Raw genomic sequence first — 13,251 nt, 5'->3', positions numbered from 1 at the left:
TTCCAATCAATTGCTGCATTTCCTACTTTCTTAGCAAAATATAAATATGGGGTGATTTAACACTTATGCACAGTACTGTACAGTCAAATGCATGAACCATGGTATCACAATGGAAACTTAGGAAGTTGCAAAGCTATCTTGCCATTATTGTAAAGTTAATTTGGCTGCGTCCTCTTCGAGCCAGGACAGAAACACAAATCTCTTCCTCCCTGCGTGTGACGGCAGTATCAGCCTCCACGAGTCACAACTTTTGTGAAGCATGTGTGCGTGTAGTAAGTACAGCTGCTCAAATTAAAGTGGATTTTTTTTTTTTTTTTTAAGAAATACTTAAGGTTATTGTGAAAATGGCGCTTTCTTCACAGCACACTCAAGTCTTGATTTGGATCGAACGATTCGGATTAACTTGTGAATGTGAACAAACACCGTCAGACTCACACCCTGCCTGCACTTCCCCTTCCTGGCGGCTGAAACGGCGCACAGCAGTTACACACGCATAAGGCAAAATGTGGTTAAAGGGCAGGCTCAGAACAACTTCCTCTGAAACAGAGCAAATCCATTTATAGGAACAGCAACAGTGCAGCAAAAACGTCAGCTTTCAAACACAAACAGGTATAAACAACTGAGTTTTATTATTATATTTCCGTATCTTCTTGCATGACTGATGGCAGTTTCTTTACAGTGAGCTCTTTCTACGTTTGACTTAACACTTCCACAAACAAGTATGTCCTGAACAGAGAAAATTTGGAGACAATTTAAAACGACAGCGACAGAACACAAAAAAAATACAAAATTCTTCTGAGTTTCATTTGGAACAGCACAGCCTCAGTGCTCCTGTACTCATGGTTATCAACTTGATTAATACTTTAAGGACCCGCCTTTGTTTGGGGATTTGTTCTAAGTGGCTGAAAATGAAACTGTAAATATTTCATTATGTACAGTCATTGATATTCATGAGTACAGGAAGACACTCGGGTGTAAAGGGTAAATAAAGGGCATCAAAGCCAGATTGGTCACGTTCCTCTCCTCTCGGGTCGGCTGCTTACTCCTTTAACTCTCCACTCTTGTGCCGAGTGGCAGTTGGAACATCCCCAGGGTGGCACGGGGGAAACACTAACACTTCCATCAGAACTGTAAAGACAAGAGAATCAAATTAACACGAGGCAATAATAAAAGCGGAGCCGCTGCAGGAAGCGAACAAGTTACTTACATTCTTGAGGAATTCTTCGGCAACGATACGGGCCCTGGCATTAACCGAAAGTTTCATCTCACTGATCTCCTTGTCGATCTCCTCCATGAAGTGGATGACAAAGTCCACCAACTTGTGTTTGTACATCTGCTCCGTGTGGAAGTTGGTAATCAAGAAGCTAATATCATATCCCTAAAATAAGAGCGGAAAAAATAAAAGACACCATTTGTGTTACTGCATTAAAGCTATTGTAAATACTGAGATATTTAATGTTGTTTCCTTCTTTTGCTTGCTCCCTTTAGGGGTCAACAGCGGATCATCTGCCTCCAACCCCCCCATCCCTAACATCCTCCCCTGCTGCACCAACCGTCTTCTAGATCTTCTTTATTGAGGTGTTTACTGTCTGTATGATGTTTCTAAAACATGCATGCATGAAGACCTTTATGACTCATTTAGCTCCCACACTTCCTCGTTTTGTACGTGGTATTCTTCCTCTGATACTGTTAATAAGTACTGATTTCTCTTTTGTCACTCGCTGTCTCTTACCTCTACTGGCTTCCTCCGCAGAATGAAGAAGTTCTCTGCTCTCATCATCATGAAGCGCATAAACTTGTGGCAAAGGATCTTCTCGATCTCATCGGCCTGCAGTCAATCATAGTAGTTTTTAAAGAGCGTTAGAATATTCTGGAAAGTCATAACCACAATAAAAGTTAAAGCCATTCTAGCTCTACTGACCTGCTTGACAGCAATACTGACTCTGACGGAGTTGATGGATCCCTCGATGAGAACCTTCTCCTTGTCATTACGGCTGATCACCACCGGCTGAAGCAGCAGCTCCTTACTGCTCCTGTAACAACAGCAAAAACAGTCCTTCTAAACACAGTAAAACTCAACGTTATGCTCGAGACCCCGCAACACTGAACGGGGAGGACACCTGCGAACAAGCTGAGGCAAGTCCCTTCAGTCCAACTTTAAAGCCTTGCCCTTGCTTGTAGCCATTTTTCTTCCCTCCTTGATTTTCTTATGCAAGTTTGCACATGACTGAACTCGTCTGCCAGCAGCTGATCATAATACACACATCTTTAGGGCAGGAGAAACATGAGGAAGCATAGGGTGGGAAGCAGCAGGGGACAAACCAGTGAGACTCAATTGAGTGCTGCTAAACATACCTGACCTCCACCTCTGGCTTGTTGTGGCGCTCCACCACCTGAGAGGAGAAGTTCTCCAGACATAGGGCTGCCTGCAAGGTGGCCCTCACAGCGTTTAAGTAGGGGCGCAGAGTCGCTGTCTGAAGAGAAAAGTAATAAAAAGTCAATACCTGGGAGGATTCGGCCACATGCAATGAGATCCTTCCAGTTGAATAAAGGTAAATCGCCCAGCAGGGACTTGTGTTTAAGGCTACGCATGACAATAATCCGTGTGCAAGTCTCACTTGACAGCTATCTGTTATCACAGGCAGAATGAACAAGTATCTACTAATGCTACGTAGCTACGTGTAGATCTATCTGCGATATGAATGCAGAAGAGGATGTGATGCCTTCAGGTGATCGACACTGCAGCTCATCCAAATTATTTACTGTATTTATGCCAGCTATATACGTCGCTTTTCCACGGTTTAAGGACAAACTGTGGTGAAGCTACAGGTCATAGAAACGAGCAGAAAAGGAAACGAGAGGAAAAGACAGCTCAGTCAATCTGTTTCTGCAAACCGTATCAAGGATGCCCGTAATCTCATTTTGCTGCAGCCAACCAGAAACCACGTCTACAAGGAACACACAGCTAGCTAGCTAATCTTAAGTTAAATATGGCAGTAGTTACTTGGGGTAATTGGCTAAATAATTAAATATAAAGCTGAGTGTTGTGCTGGAGACTTACCATTTTTGAGCTGTAAAAGACGGAAGTTCCTCAGCCACGCCTGGGACGACTCTTCCGTAAATCCTACATAGTCGAGAAAATCTATGGTGTGTTCGTTTTGATGCGAGGGTTAGTCTAATGAATCGTTTTTACCCACCCAGCGTAAATGTTCGCGTTTATTTCTCCGCCCAGGTGGAGTGTATTTTTAGTAAAACGAGCACACCCTAGGGTGTTCCCATTCTGCACTATGAAGAGGGGACAACGGCTGTTGTCTCACGAGTTTTTATTTTTACCTTATATGGTTTTCATAGTTAGATGTCAATTATCAAGATTAACGTACACAAACTATACTGTCTAACTTCCAAATTAAAAGCTTGGCAGCAAATATTTTTAATACGCCTAGATTTGGTATCATCCGATGATACCATTGTGATAGACTACTCAACAGGCTCTATGAAGCGCCAAGTCTCCAGACTCTGTATTCTCAGACTTGCCACTTTTTAAATTGCTTTTACGACTTAAAATGCCTGGTTAGGTTTTGTAAAAATTTAACTATCTTATTTTTTCTCCTCAGAATCGTCATTATATATAAAATGGGACATCATTTTAGGTGAATAATTTTCACACACACACCCCTCTTACCACAATGGTTTCACCCATCATGGACGCCATTCAGTGAAGGTAACTATCGCTGCTCTAAAATATTATACACATTATAATTTGTGCGCTATATTTGTGTGGTGTGGGTTTAAAACGCCCATATTTAAAGCGTCTGTGCGCAAATCATGAATATAAAAGAAACCCTTGTTAGAATTTAAACGTATTCTCCAGCATTTCGGGCCCAGCGAGCCTGCGCTCTTTAAAGCAGTCCCGACTGTACGTGCGGCCGTACGTAAGTGTTTCTGAATTTGTGTGTGAGAGCTACAGCACAGAGCTGGACTCACATTGTATGCCAGTCTGATAATCTAATGAGTACTTTGTCTTATGCCAGTAAAATCACTGTCAGGTCTTTGCTGCAATACATCATGAGTGAGCTGAAGGACTGCCCCCCACTGAAATACTACGACTTTAAGCCCGTGGAGCATGTCAAGGTATGCCCCCGCTACACTGCTGTGCTGGGCCGCTCAGAGGATGATGGCATCGGCATCGAAGAGCTGGATACCCTGCAGCTGGAGCTGGAGACACTGCTGTCGTCAGCTACCCGCCGCCTCCGAGCACTGGAAGAGCAGAGACAGGTAGGAACAAGCTGGTGACCGCTCTTCTTTCATGTAACTTTTCTTTTAACCATAAGGCTTTCATCTCTAAGCATCTAGATGCAGCCTTGTATATTAAAGGCTACCATAATTTTTTCCTCTCTATTTATCTCAGATCCTTACAGACTGGCAAGATAAGAAGGGAGATAAACGCTTTCTGAAGCTGGGAAAAGACCCAGACCCCGCTGCCTCATCTCGCCACAAACCAAAGAAGCAGAAATTGGACGGTAAAGGGGGTCATGGGCCAGGCCAAGGTCCCGGCAGACCCAAAACCAAAAACCTGCAGCCAAAAGTACAAGAGTATGAATTTACAGATGACCCTCAAGACATTCCCCGCAACCCTAAAAATGATGCTCCCAACAGGTCCGCAACAACTTACAAAATATATCTGCTTAGTTTATTTTCTCTTTGATGTTTCTTTTTTTTTTCCTTCTAATTTTCAAGTTATTCTTAGATGTGTGTTTTAGCAAGAAAAGAACTTTATTCTTATATTACCTTGTAATATTTCTGTTTTTAAGATTCTGGGCCTCAGTGGAGCCATACTGTGCAGATATTACAAATGAAGAAGTACGATTGTTGGAGGAGCTTCTTAAACCACCAGAGGATGAAGCAGACTACTTCAAGGTATGACATAGAGCCATGCACGCAATGTTATGTTACAAATAACTGTATGCAATGCAGTGAATAAGAGTGTTTTGAGGTTTGGGGCTGATCTGTGTTAATGGTAGATTCCAGCATTGGGAAAACACTACTCTCAGCGGTGGGCTCAGGAGGATCTGCTGGAGGAGCAGAGGGAAGGAGCACGAGCCAACGACAAAAAGAAAAGCGTCATGGGAGGGCCGCTTTCTGAATTGGACGCAAAAGGTGAGGGGAAGGCTCACTTGTGCCTACACGTGACTGTGCATGAACTAGTAACTCCACCTTAACACTAACATTTATCTTCACTTGCTGTAGATGTGGACTCGCTGCTGAAAAAGTCAGAATCCCAACACGAATCTCCAGAAGACGGTTGTCCCTTTGGTCCTCTCACACAGCGTCTGCTGCAGGCCCTTGTAGAGGTCAGACTCATCATTTTGTGACCAGCTTTTGCCCTGATAACGCTTATAACAATGCATTATTGCGTTGTAAAAAATACAAATAATAATATACATATAAATAAATGAGCATGGTTTCTTCCAGGAGAACATTATATCCCCCATGGAGGATTCTCCTATACCGGACATTTCAGGAAAGGATGCTAACGATGGTGCTGGGACTTCACCCCGAAGCCAAGGAAAAGCTTTTAGGTATAATGTCAGCATCAAATAAATTTTTGATGTATTACATGAGAGAACCTCCTGAAATAGCAGCCATTTTTAAACACATCTCCTCATCCACACAGACCTCGGTATCCTCAGCATGAAACAAAAGAAAAACCGCATTCAATCTTTTTTAGGATGTTTTGGCAGGTCAGCAGCTAACTCTTCAAAGTACCTCAATTTGCTGTCTACTTTCATGCAGCTGTGCCTGCACACACAAACGTGGATGTTAATTCCTCTCCATTAAATTTAAAGGGAAAAATTGGTTCTAGATTTAAGGTGGTAACATTGGTTGTTTTAGTGGTGTTTTCCGCTCTGCATCTGCATATTTCTTATGATCTTTGCCATCTTTAGCGTTCCTCATACGCGCTCCCTGGAGGCTCGAATCAAAGAGGAGCTGGTAGCCCAGGGGTTGCTGGACTCCGAGGAGCGACCTGGCCAGGGAGGAGACTCTGAGGATGAGGTCCTTGCAGAGCTGCTGAAGAGACAAGCAGAACTCAAAGCCCTGACCGCTCACAACCGAGCCAGAAAGCAGGAGCTGCTACGGTGAGGACAGAGAGCAGCAGTGGTTCTGTTTGCCACCTAAGTGAAACTGTACATGTGTTAGAGATCTTTGATCACATGAAACTCTGGATTTGCTGTTTTTTCACAGGTTGGCAAAAGAGGAGATGCGCAAACAGGAGTTAAGGCAGAGAGTCAGGGTGTCTGACAATGAGGTGATGGAGGCGTTCCGGCGAATCATGGCAGCCAGGCAGAAGAAACGTACCCCAACTAAGAAGGAGAAAGATCAGGCCTGGAAAGCACTGAAGGAGAGGGAAAGCATTCTCAAATTACTGGATGGATAGAGGAAACCACAGTTTCTGTGGTGAAAAAAATATTGGAAGAAACCTCTTCAACCTAACACACAGCTCAAACAGCTGTCAGTTGCATCAAAGGCCTCTTTCAGGCTTCTCTCTCCGTTGACCTGCCGGCATCTGGACACGCCGGCTTCATGATAGAACACAGACCATGCTGACTTTTGGGAATTGGAAATGGTCAAAATGGCTTTATTCTTACTGTAAATAGAAATTAATATAACTTGTTATTGCATGGTATTTTCTAGTGGGTTGGGCTGAGCAACTCGCAAATATGCACTGTGCACATGCAGTCATGTTAACTCTGCAGCAAACAGTCTCACTTGTGTCGCTCAGCCTGATCTAGTGGCATTACTGTTGCAATGCAGGCTCCTCACTGATGTATGAAGCCACACGTTCAGATTCCAGCAGTTAAATGGAAGGTATGTGAAAGAGGCCAGTGATGTAACATACCGTTTATTACAGCTCTGCATGATTTAGGTAGGAACGTTTCTGTAGTTGTTTTTGTTCCATGTGATGTACAGCAGAGCAATCATCTGATCAGTAACATTCAGCATGCATCACTGACTTTTATACTGTTGTTTGAAACGTTTTTCTTTTGTTGGTTCATTTTTATTTTTTTTTACGTTTTTTAAATTTCATCTGCCATTGTCATGCTGTGAAAAGAATACATCAGTACAATTTAAGAACAGGTTTTGTATATGTTAAAAAAACAGACAAGATGCTGCAGTGTGTGCAGCAACATCTCTTCCCTTCAGTGCTAACAGTGGGTCCACCAGGAGCAAAAAAAAGACATAGACCATTGCTACTTATTAAAACAATAAAACTGTTACATCTGTTGATATTTGTGCTTTTGCTTTCTTTATGTTCTTAGTCAGTTTATTTATTAGCAACATGTTTAAAAAATGCTGACCACATAATTAACAATACATTAGAATAAAATCAAATAAAAACACAAACGTGAGAGAAACAATGTGATCAACATGTCAAATGGGCCGCACACCAAGAAGAAGAGGGGAGCCCGATGCTGTAATCTAGCAACGTGAGCTTCTGATTACAGAAAACTGTTCCCAGCAGCATAACACAGTGCATTACGATTAAAGAAGTGGTAACGTCCATCATCTCTGTATCTCAAAGATATATTCACTGCATGATATTCAGTTTTCAGTCACTGATGCTGAAATCCAGCGGGTGGAAAAGGTTTACCTGATCACATACTTAAGTACTTCTAATACGGTGAAGAACCATTCTTTGTAGGTCTCTAAGGAATGCTTAAAACTGTCTTCATTTAAAAGGAAAACAAGATATTTTCTCCATGAGGCTTTTGGGCTGTAGAATAAAATACAGTCACATTGTTCCAGCAATGGCAGTAGTAATTAAGTCTCTTCCAGTCTCAACTCTTAGACTGGAAGTTATTCTGTTTGTCACCAGTTTTTTTTGCTGGTTAGGAGGATGTTCTCAAAATCTTTTTAAACTGCTGTACATAAAAGCTACATGTCTTCATTAATAAGCCACATTGCACATTGCAAATCCAGATTTCCTGCAGGGTAGGTGGAAGTAACAGGATCCAGAGGCACCACTAGATGGCAGTCTGTGCCTTTTGCTATACATAGCCCATGGTTGACATAATTGCAATACTGTGTGTGTCTCTTTGTTGGTGATTGTATATGTCCATCTTTCACTTTATGATCCTCACCGATCTGGATTTGGGGATAAAGTAAGAGACTGTTGCTCAGTGTGCAGCTGTGGGTCACACAGTTCATCCTACAGAGAAACAGTCACCCAAAGAAATGTCACCAGTAAGAAACAGTTTCCTTAAGAAACTGTCACATGGTCACAGCAAAAACCACCAAACTGCTGTTCACCCAGACGGATTCAGAAAGTATCTTTTGAAAAGACTGCAGCCATGCTCATGTTTCTTTGTCATTCTCAGCAGTTTCAAACAGCTTTTCTGTGATTCTTTCTCCTGATGTGTGTGATAAGAAAAGACTCGTCCATGTGACTTTCAAACTCAGGACGCTTTATTAGAAATGTGTACAAAGTCCTATCATTGCTGTCTCTAATTTTTTTGTGGTAGTTTCATTTTAATGAAGAGAGGCAAAATATTAAATAAGTATTTGATCCCCTACAACACAGCCAAAATTCAGGTTCCCACAGATTGCCTGTGTGACAAGATGTAACACAAGATTACAATCAGTCAGTCAATTATAGATTCTCCTAATCTCAACTTCGTACCTATATAAAGCACGCCTGCGCACAGAATCAGTTTCAGTCCTTTGACAAATCAGAATCAGACCTAAGATTTGTCAAAGGACATCAGGGACAAGATTGACCATCAGCTTAATGAGAAGATGACAACTGCTGGTGCAATTATTCAGAAATGGAACAAATACAAAATGACCATCAATCCACCTCAATCTGGAGCTTCATGCAAGATTTTGCCTGATGATACGAAGAGGATCATGAGAAAGGCGGTGAAGCAGCACAGAACAACATGGGAAGAGCAGTGACCAAAAACACCACTATAACACACATAATAGAACTTGCAGACGCTGCAATTTAGCAGCGTCTGCAAGTTCCACCTGCTCATGAAGAAACATGTACAGGCTCATCTGAAGTTTACCAGTGAAAATGCTGTGGTCATTTTAAAACCAAACTCAAGCTCTTTGGCATCAACTTAACCCGTCGTGTTTGGAAGAAGAGAAATGCTGTGTATGACCCAAAGAACACCATCCCAACAGTCACCATGGAGGTGGAAGCATTATGATATGGGAGCTGTTTTTCTGCTAAGGGTGCAGGACGACTTCACAGCACTGAGTGGCCAAAAGACCGGGCCATATACCATAAAATCTTGGACTAGAACCTCCTTCCCTCACCCAGAACACTAAATATGGGTCATGGCTTGGTCTTCCAGCATTAAAGTGACCCAAAACATACTGCCAAGGCAACAAAGACATGGCAAAAGAAGAAGCACATTAAAGTCATTGAGTGGTTTAGCTAGTCTCCAGACCCCAACTCTATAGAAAGTCTGTGGAGGAAGCTGAAGGTTTGGGTTTCCAAGCAGTAATAAAAAAAATCCCTAAAGGATTTAGAAAGTTTCTGTAAAGAGGAGGGAGCAAAAATCCCTCCTGAGATGTGTACAAACCTGATGAACAACTACAAAAAATGTCTTACCGCTGTGGTTGCCAACAAGAGTTTCTCCACCAAGTATTAAGTCATGTTTTTGGGATCAAGTACTTATTTCACTCAATGACATCCAAATCAACTCGAAACTTTAATCTAGCTTTTAGGTAATGTGTTTTTTCTGGATTATATTCTGTCTCCCTTCATTAAGATGAAACTACTAAAAAAAATAGACAGTGTTGGTTAATTTAAAGCTACCTCTTTTAATCTGTGAGGCCTGTACAATCTTATGACACAGAGCTATTTCCTGATGAAACTGCTATAACTTGGTCAGTCGGTCAAGTCACGATCAAGGCAGTGAAACTCTCTCTGTTGAAAATCTGTTACAAAGCATGTGAAAACCCCACAGATAAAATCTCCTCTTCTCTCAACATGTTTAGGTTGACGTCAGATCCCCAAGCATTGCTGACATGACAGATTTCAGGCTTTGAACTACATGTAGTCAGGTCGCTTGTTTGTATTTTAAATAGCCTTGAGCGCCACAGTGCAGGTTTGTCAGGAACAAATCAGCTTACATCTTGCGACACCTTAAAACTCGGCTGAATCATTACGAATTTAACAGCAGCCTGTCGGGGGGAGGGTGGCAATAATGCCCTGTTTATTACATTGTGTGAGTGTTTTGCTCGTGTGTTTCCGTGTTTGTGTGTAATGGCAAGACCGTTAATGGAAACTTACTGAATCTACATTAATACAACCCAGAAGATAAAATCAGGAACTGGCATGTTGTTTAAAAAATCCCCTCATGCTCAGAAAGCTGGAGTTTCTAACAATGGTGCAAACAGTCATTATTTTAAAAACTCCTCAGTTTAGGCGAGTGTCCTCTATGCAGATCCATAATGCCATCAGCCCTTGTGTATGAAAGCTTTTAATAACATGCAAACCTATTGAGTCCTCCTCACAGGTGAATGAGAGGCTGAATAGATTGCTGTGGTGGCCCCTCGAGGCCGGGCGTATCACACAGGTCTTTTGTTGCATTTGTTGTCATTAGACCTAAACTGAAGGGCAGGTGGGTTTTGTGTTAATACACTGCTCATACATGCTCAATGATGCTCGTCCTCTGTTTGCTCATCACATATTGAGCCTCTTTTTTAAAAAAAAGAAAGAAAGAAAGAAAGAAAAGAGGAAAAAAGGGCTAGTTAGACTCCTTTTGACAACCCAGGTGGTGCGTGTGTCCCCGATGCTCACCAGATCAGCGAGGCTCCATCTCCAGTCCCCTCTCCCCGTGTGAAATTCAGCTACGTGGTGAGCTTCTTCACTCCTCTCTGCCATGGCCCGTAAAGTTTTACGGCTGTTTGAAGAAGAGGACCCGCCACTGGAGGGTGTGGGTAAATAAGTTTGGCACGAGATATGCATCTGCTGCACATCAACAGACAGACTATAATAAATATATTTCTGTTATGTGAGCAGACATTGTGCGGGGCGACGTGTGTTTACATGTGCACACACGCACAGTTATCCCATGCTACTATCACCCCAGATCAGAGGAGGGCGTTCTCTCCATTGCCTCTTTGTTTTGCCACTGTGTACCAACCATATTTCTTTCTCTGTGGCTCTCCTACTCCACCTCCGTGCCTGCGTTCCTTAGCTGGAACTGAGCATGCATAAAAGGCTGACACACACACACACAAACACAAGCACGCACAAGGAGAGATACATAGAGCTGGAGGGTTTCAACATAAATCTGTTGATTCTTTGTCCTAATGCTATGTCAGCTTTCATGCTGAATTGAAATTGTGTGTGTGACAGAGATATAGACAGAGGTTGAGACAGCTGCTGAGGCTGGCTGGTCCACTGAGAAGACCCTCTGTCCAGCCAGGCCACGCCTCGGCCCTTCTCCTGCACAGAGAACTATTGTCTCCAGTGCTCCTTCCACTGTTCTGATGTCATGGTTTGTCCTTCCCCAGAGGGTTGCTGCTGCTGCTGCTGCTGGTGCTGTTGTGGTAAAACTGGAAAGGCTTTTTAGCACAAGGCCAGAAGCAAAAGCGACTGGATGGTGCACACTGCAAATAGTTCTGCATACCAGTACACAAAACTCTCATATGCTCTCATCTTTTTGGCCACTCCTTTAACCCGCCCTGATTTGAATCTCATTTGCTTCCCATTTGCGTGGCAGTTGATGCCTTTCTTCTGTGACTCCGGAGTTTGGCAGCTCAAATGCAAATCGCTCTCTTCTGCCCTGATCATCCCCACCTGTCCAGGCTCCTGGGCTGTCTGCTCATTGGTGAAGTAGAAATAAATATTCTTGGGCTACTTCTTCCAGCCCTGTTGTAATTCCTCTGGTGTATTTTGTAGAATATGAGCACCACAGACTCGCTGCTTTTACATTAAACTGTGAGGGTGTTGCTCATTATTTAGGTGTACAAGAAGAATTGTTATCAGAGTAGTCTAAGTTTGGGTATATGAGAGATTGTGTTTGTGGTATTTTGGAAATGTAAAAAAAAAAATGCATATCTGGTTTCGATCAGAATAAATGACATAAGCTGAGGTTTAACTTCTGTTAGATCCAAGACCTACAAGATAAATCACGATAAAGTGCTGATGCTAAATTCTGCATACAGAGTCTCTCCTCTGAGAGACTCAAGCCATTACAGGTCCATGATCTCTCTCATTCCCTTCTGCATTGGTAGCGAATTTTCCTAAGCACTGTGACAATTTGTGTTTGGCTGTTCTTTGTTTGAATCACCTAGGCAATGAGTGAGATAAGAACGACAGAGTGTGGAGTTGTTAGGAGGCTATTTATCTTTGGCAGTAAATGTGAACAACAGCATTCAAAGCTCTTGAAGTATGTTTTGCAGTGGAGATAAGGCCTGATAGCAGAGGTATGTAGAGGGCTATGTATTGATAAATATGCACATATTTTCACAGAGATTTAATGCAACTGCTTCTGGAATACGGAAACCACTCTTATAGATGTGGGATTTGGAGAATTGTCACACTCTTCCTTATTGGGCTTGGATAAATAAACATACCACTTTCCTGCTACGGGTCTCCCTCTAAGACTCTAAGCGAGAGGACATCACCGGCAGTGTCGATGATAGTTGTTGAGGAGCAAAGGAGACACAATGAAAAATGCTTCTGTCACCACCCACCGCTGCTTTGTCACCCTCTCCCCATGTTTCTTTTGCTTCCTCTGCTCTGTGATTATTATCAGCCCAGATCATTATCAGGCAAACTCTCCCCTCACTGTGATGGAGAGGAGGGTCGGCCTCCCACATAGCTTTGGTGAGAGATTTCTAACAGCAGCAAAGGAGGAGGGGATGGGACAGGGGAAACAAGACAAGAGGCCTAATAAAGTCCATCTAAATTTAGAGACAGCGGGGCCTTTTTCCCCTTGTCCTTATAAAGAGCTGCTGGTGAATCCAGGCAGGCTATCCTCCTCGCTGTACTGAGCTCAGATCACTCCCTACAGGATGGGGAACATAACCGTCGGTGCATGAAAACACACACACACACACACACACTCGTGTGCGCAAACACAGAGGACCATGTTGTTTTATGAGACAGAGGACGGGGAACTTGGAGGGGTATTTTTTTTGTCTTTACACAAGAGGGCAAGTTTGGTGGAACATACTAAAATAGGAGAGGTTTAAGGAAACCACCAAAAAGAAATGATGGGAGAAATG

At 42.8% G+C, this 13,251-nt stretch overlaps 2 protein-coding genes across 4 annotated transcripts; one reads left to right on the top strand and one right to left on the bottom strand.

Moving 5' to 3' along the window:
- Nucleotides 1-610: 610 nt before the first annotated feature.
- Nucleotides 611-3,216, bottom strand: arpc4l (actin related protein 2/3 complex, subunit 4, like). Its single transcript, XM_085405877.1, has 6 exons — nt 3,062-3,216; nt 2,356-2,474; nt 1,922-2,033; nt 1,733-1,828; nt 1,208-1,378; nt 611-1,128 (listed from the first exon to the last, which is right to left on the bottom strand). Exons 1-6 carry the CDS (start codon nt 3,062-3,064, stop codon nt 1,123-1,125), a joined length of 507 nt encoding a protein of 168 aa, XP_085262003.1. The 5' UTR covers nt 3,065-3,216; the 3' UTR covers nt 611-1,122.
- On the top strand, nt 2,535-7,287 carry tada3l (transcriptional adaptor 3 (NGG1 homolog, yeast)-like). 3 transcript variants are annotated; one of them, XM_085405874.1, is made up of 10 exons: nt 2,535-2,552; nt 3,615-3,721; nt 4,032-4,275; nt 4,409-4,656; nt 4,812-4,917; nt 5,022-5,157; nt 5,248-5,351; nt 5,473-5,579; nt 5,946-6,137; nt 6,244-7,287. In XM_085405874.1, the coding sequence occupies exons 3-10, from the start codon at nt 4,066-4,068 to the stop codon at nt 6,434-6,436; spliced, it is 1,296 nt and encodes a 431-aa protein (XP_085262000.1). In that variant the 5' UTR covers nt 2,535-2,552; nt 3,615-3,721; nt 4,032-4,065; the 3' UTR covers nt 6,437-7,287. The 3 variants fall into 3 exon arrangements, with proteins under 3 accessions (XP_085262000.1, XP_085261999.1, XP_085262002.1); XM_085405873.1 differs by lacking the exon at nt 2,535-2,552 and having other exon boundaries at nt 3,476-3,721; XM_085405876.1 differs by lacking the exons at nt 2,535-2,552; nt 3,615-3,721 and adding an exon at nt 3,742-3,932.
- The last annotated feature ends 5,964 nt before the right edge of the window (nt 7,288-13,251 follow it).

The sequence above is a fragment of the Rhamphochromis longiceps genome, linkage group LG5 (assembly GCF_057381845.1).
Source record: "Rhamphochromis longiceps isolate RC_006_pf linkage group LG5, R_longiceps_female_GT1.1, whole genome shotgun sequence".
Taxonomy (NCBI): Eukaryota; Metazoa; Chordata; class Actinopteri; order Cichliformes; family Cichlidae; genus Rhamphochromis; species Rhamphochromis longiceps.
The sequence above is the reverse complement of the archived record's forward strand: the minus strand, read 5'-3'. Positions and strand labels throughout refer to the sequence as shown.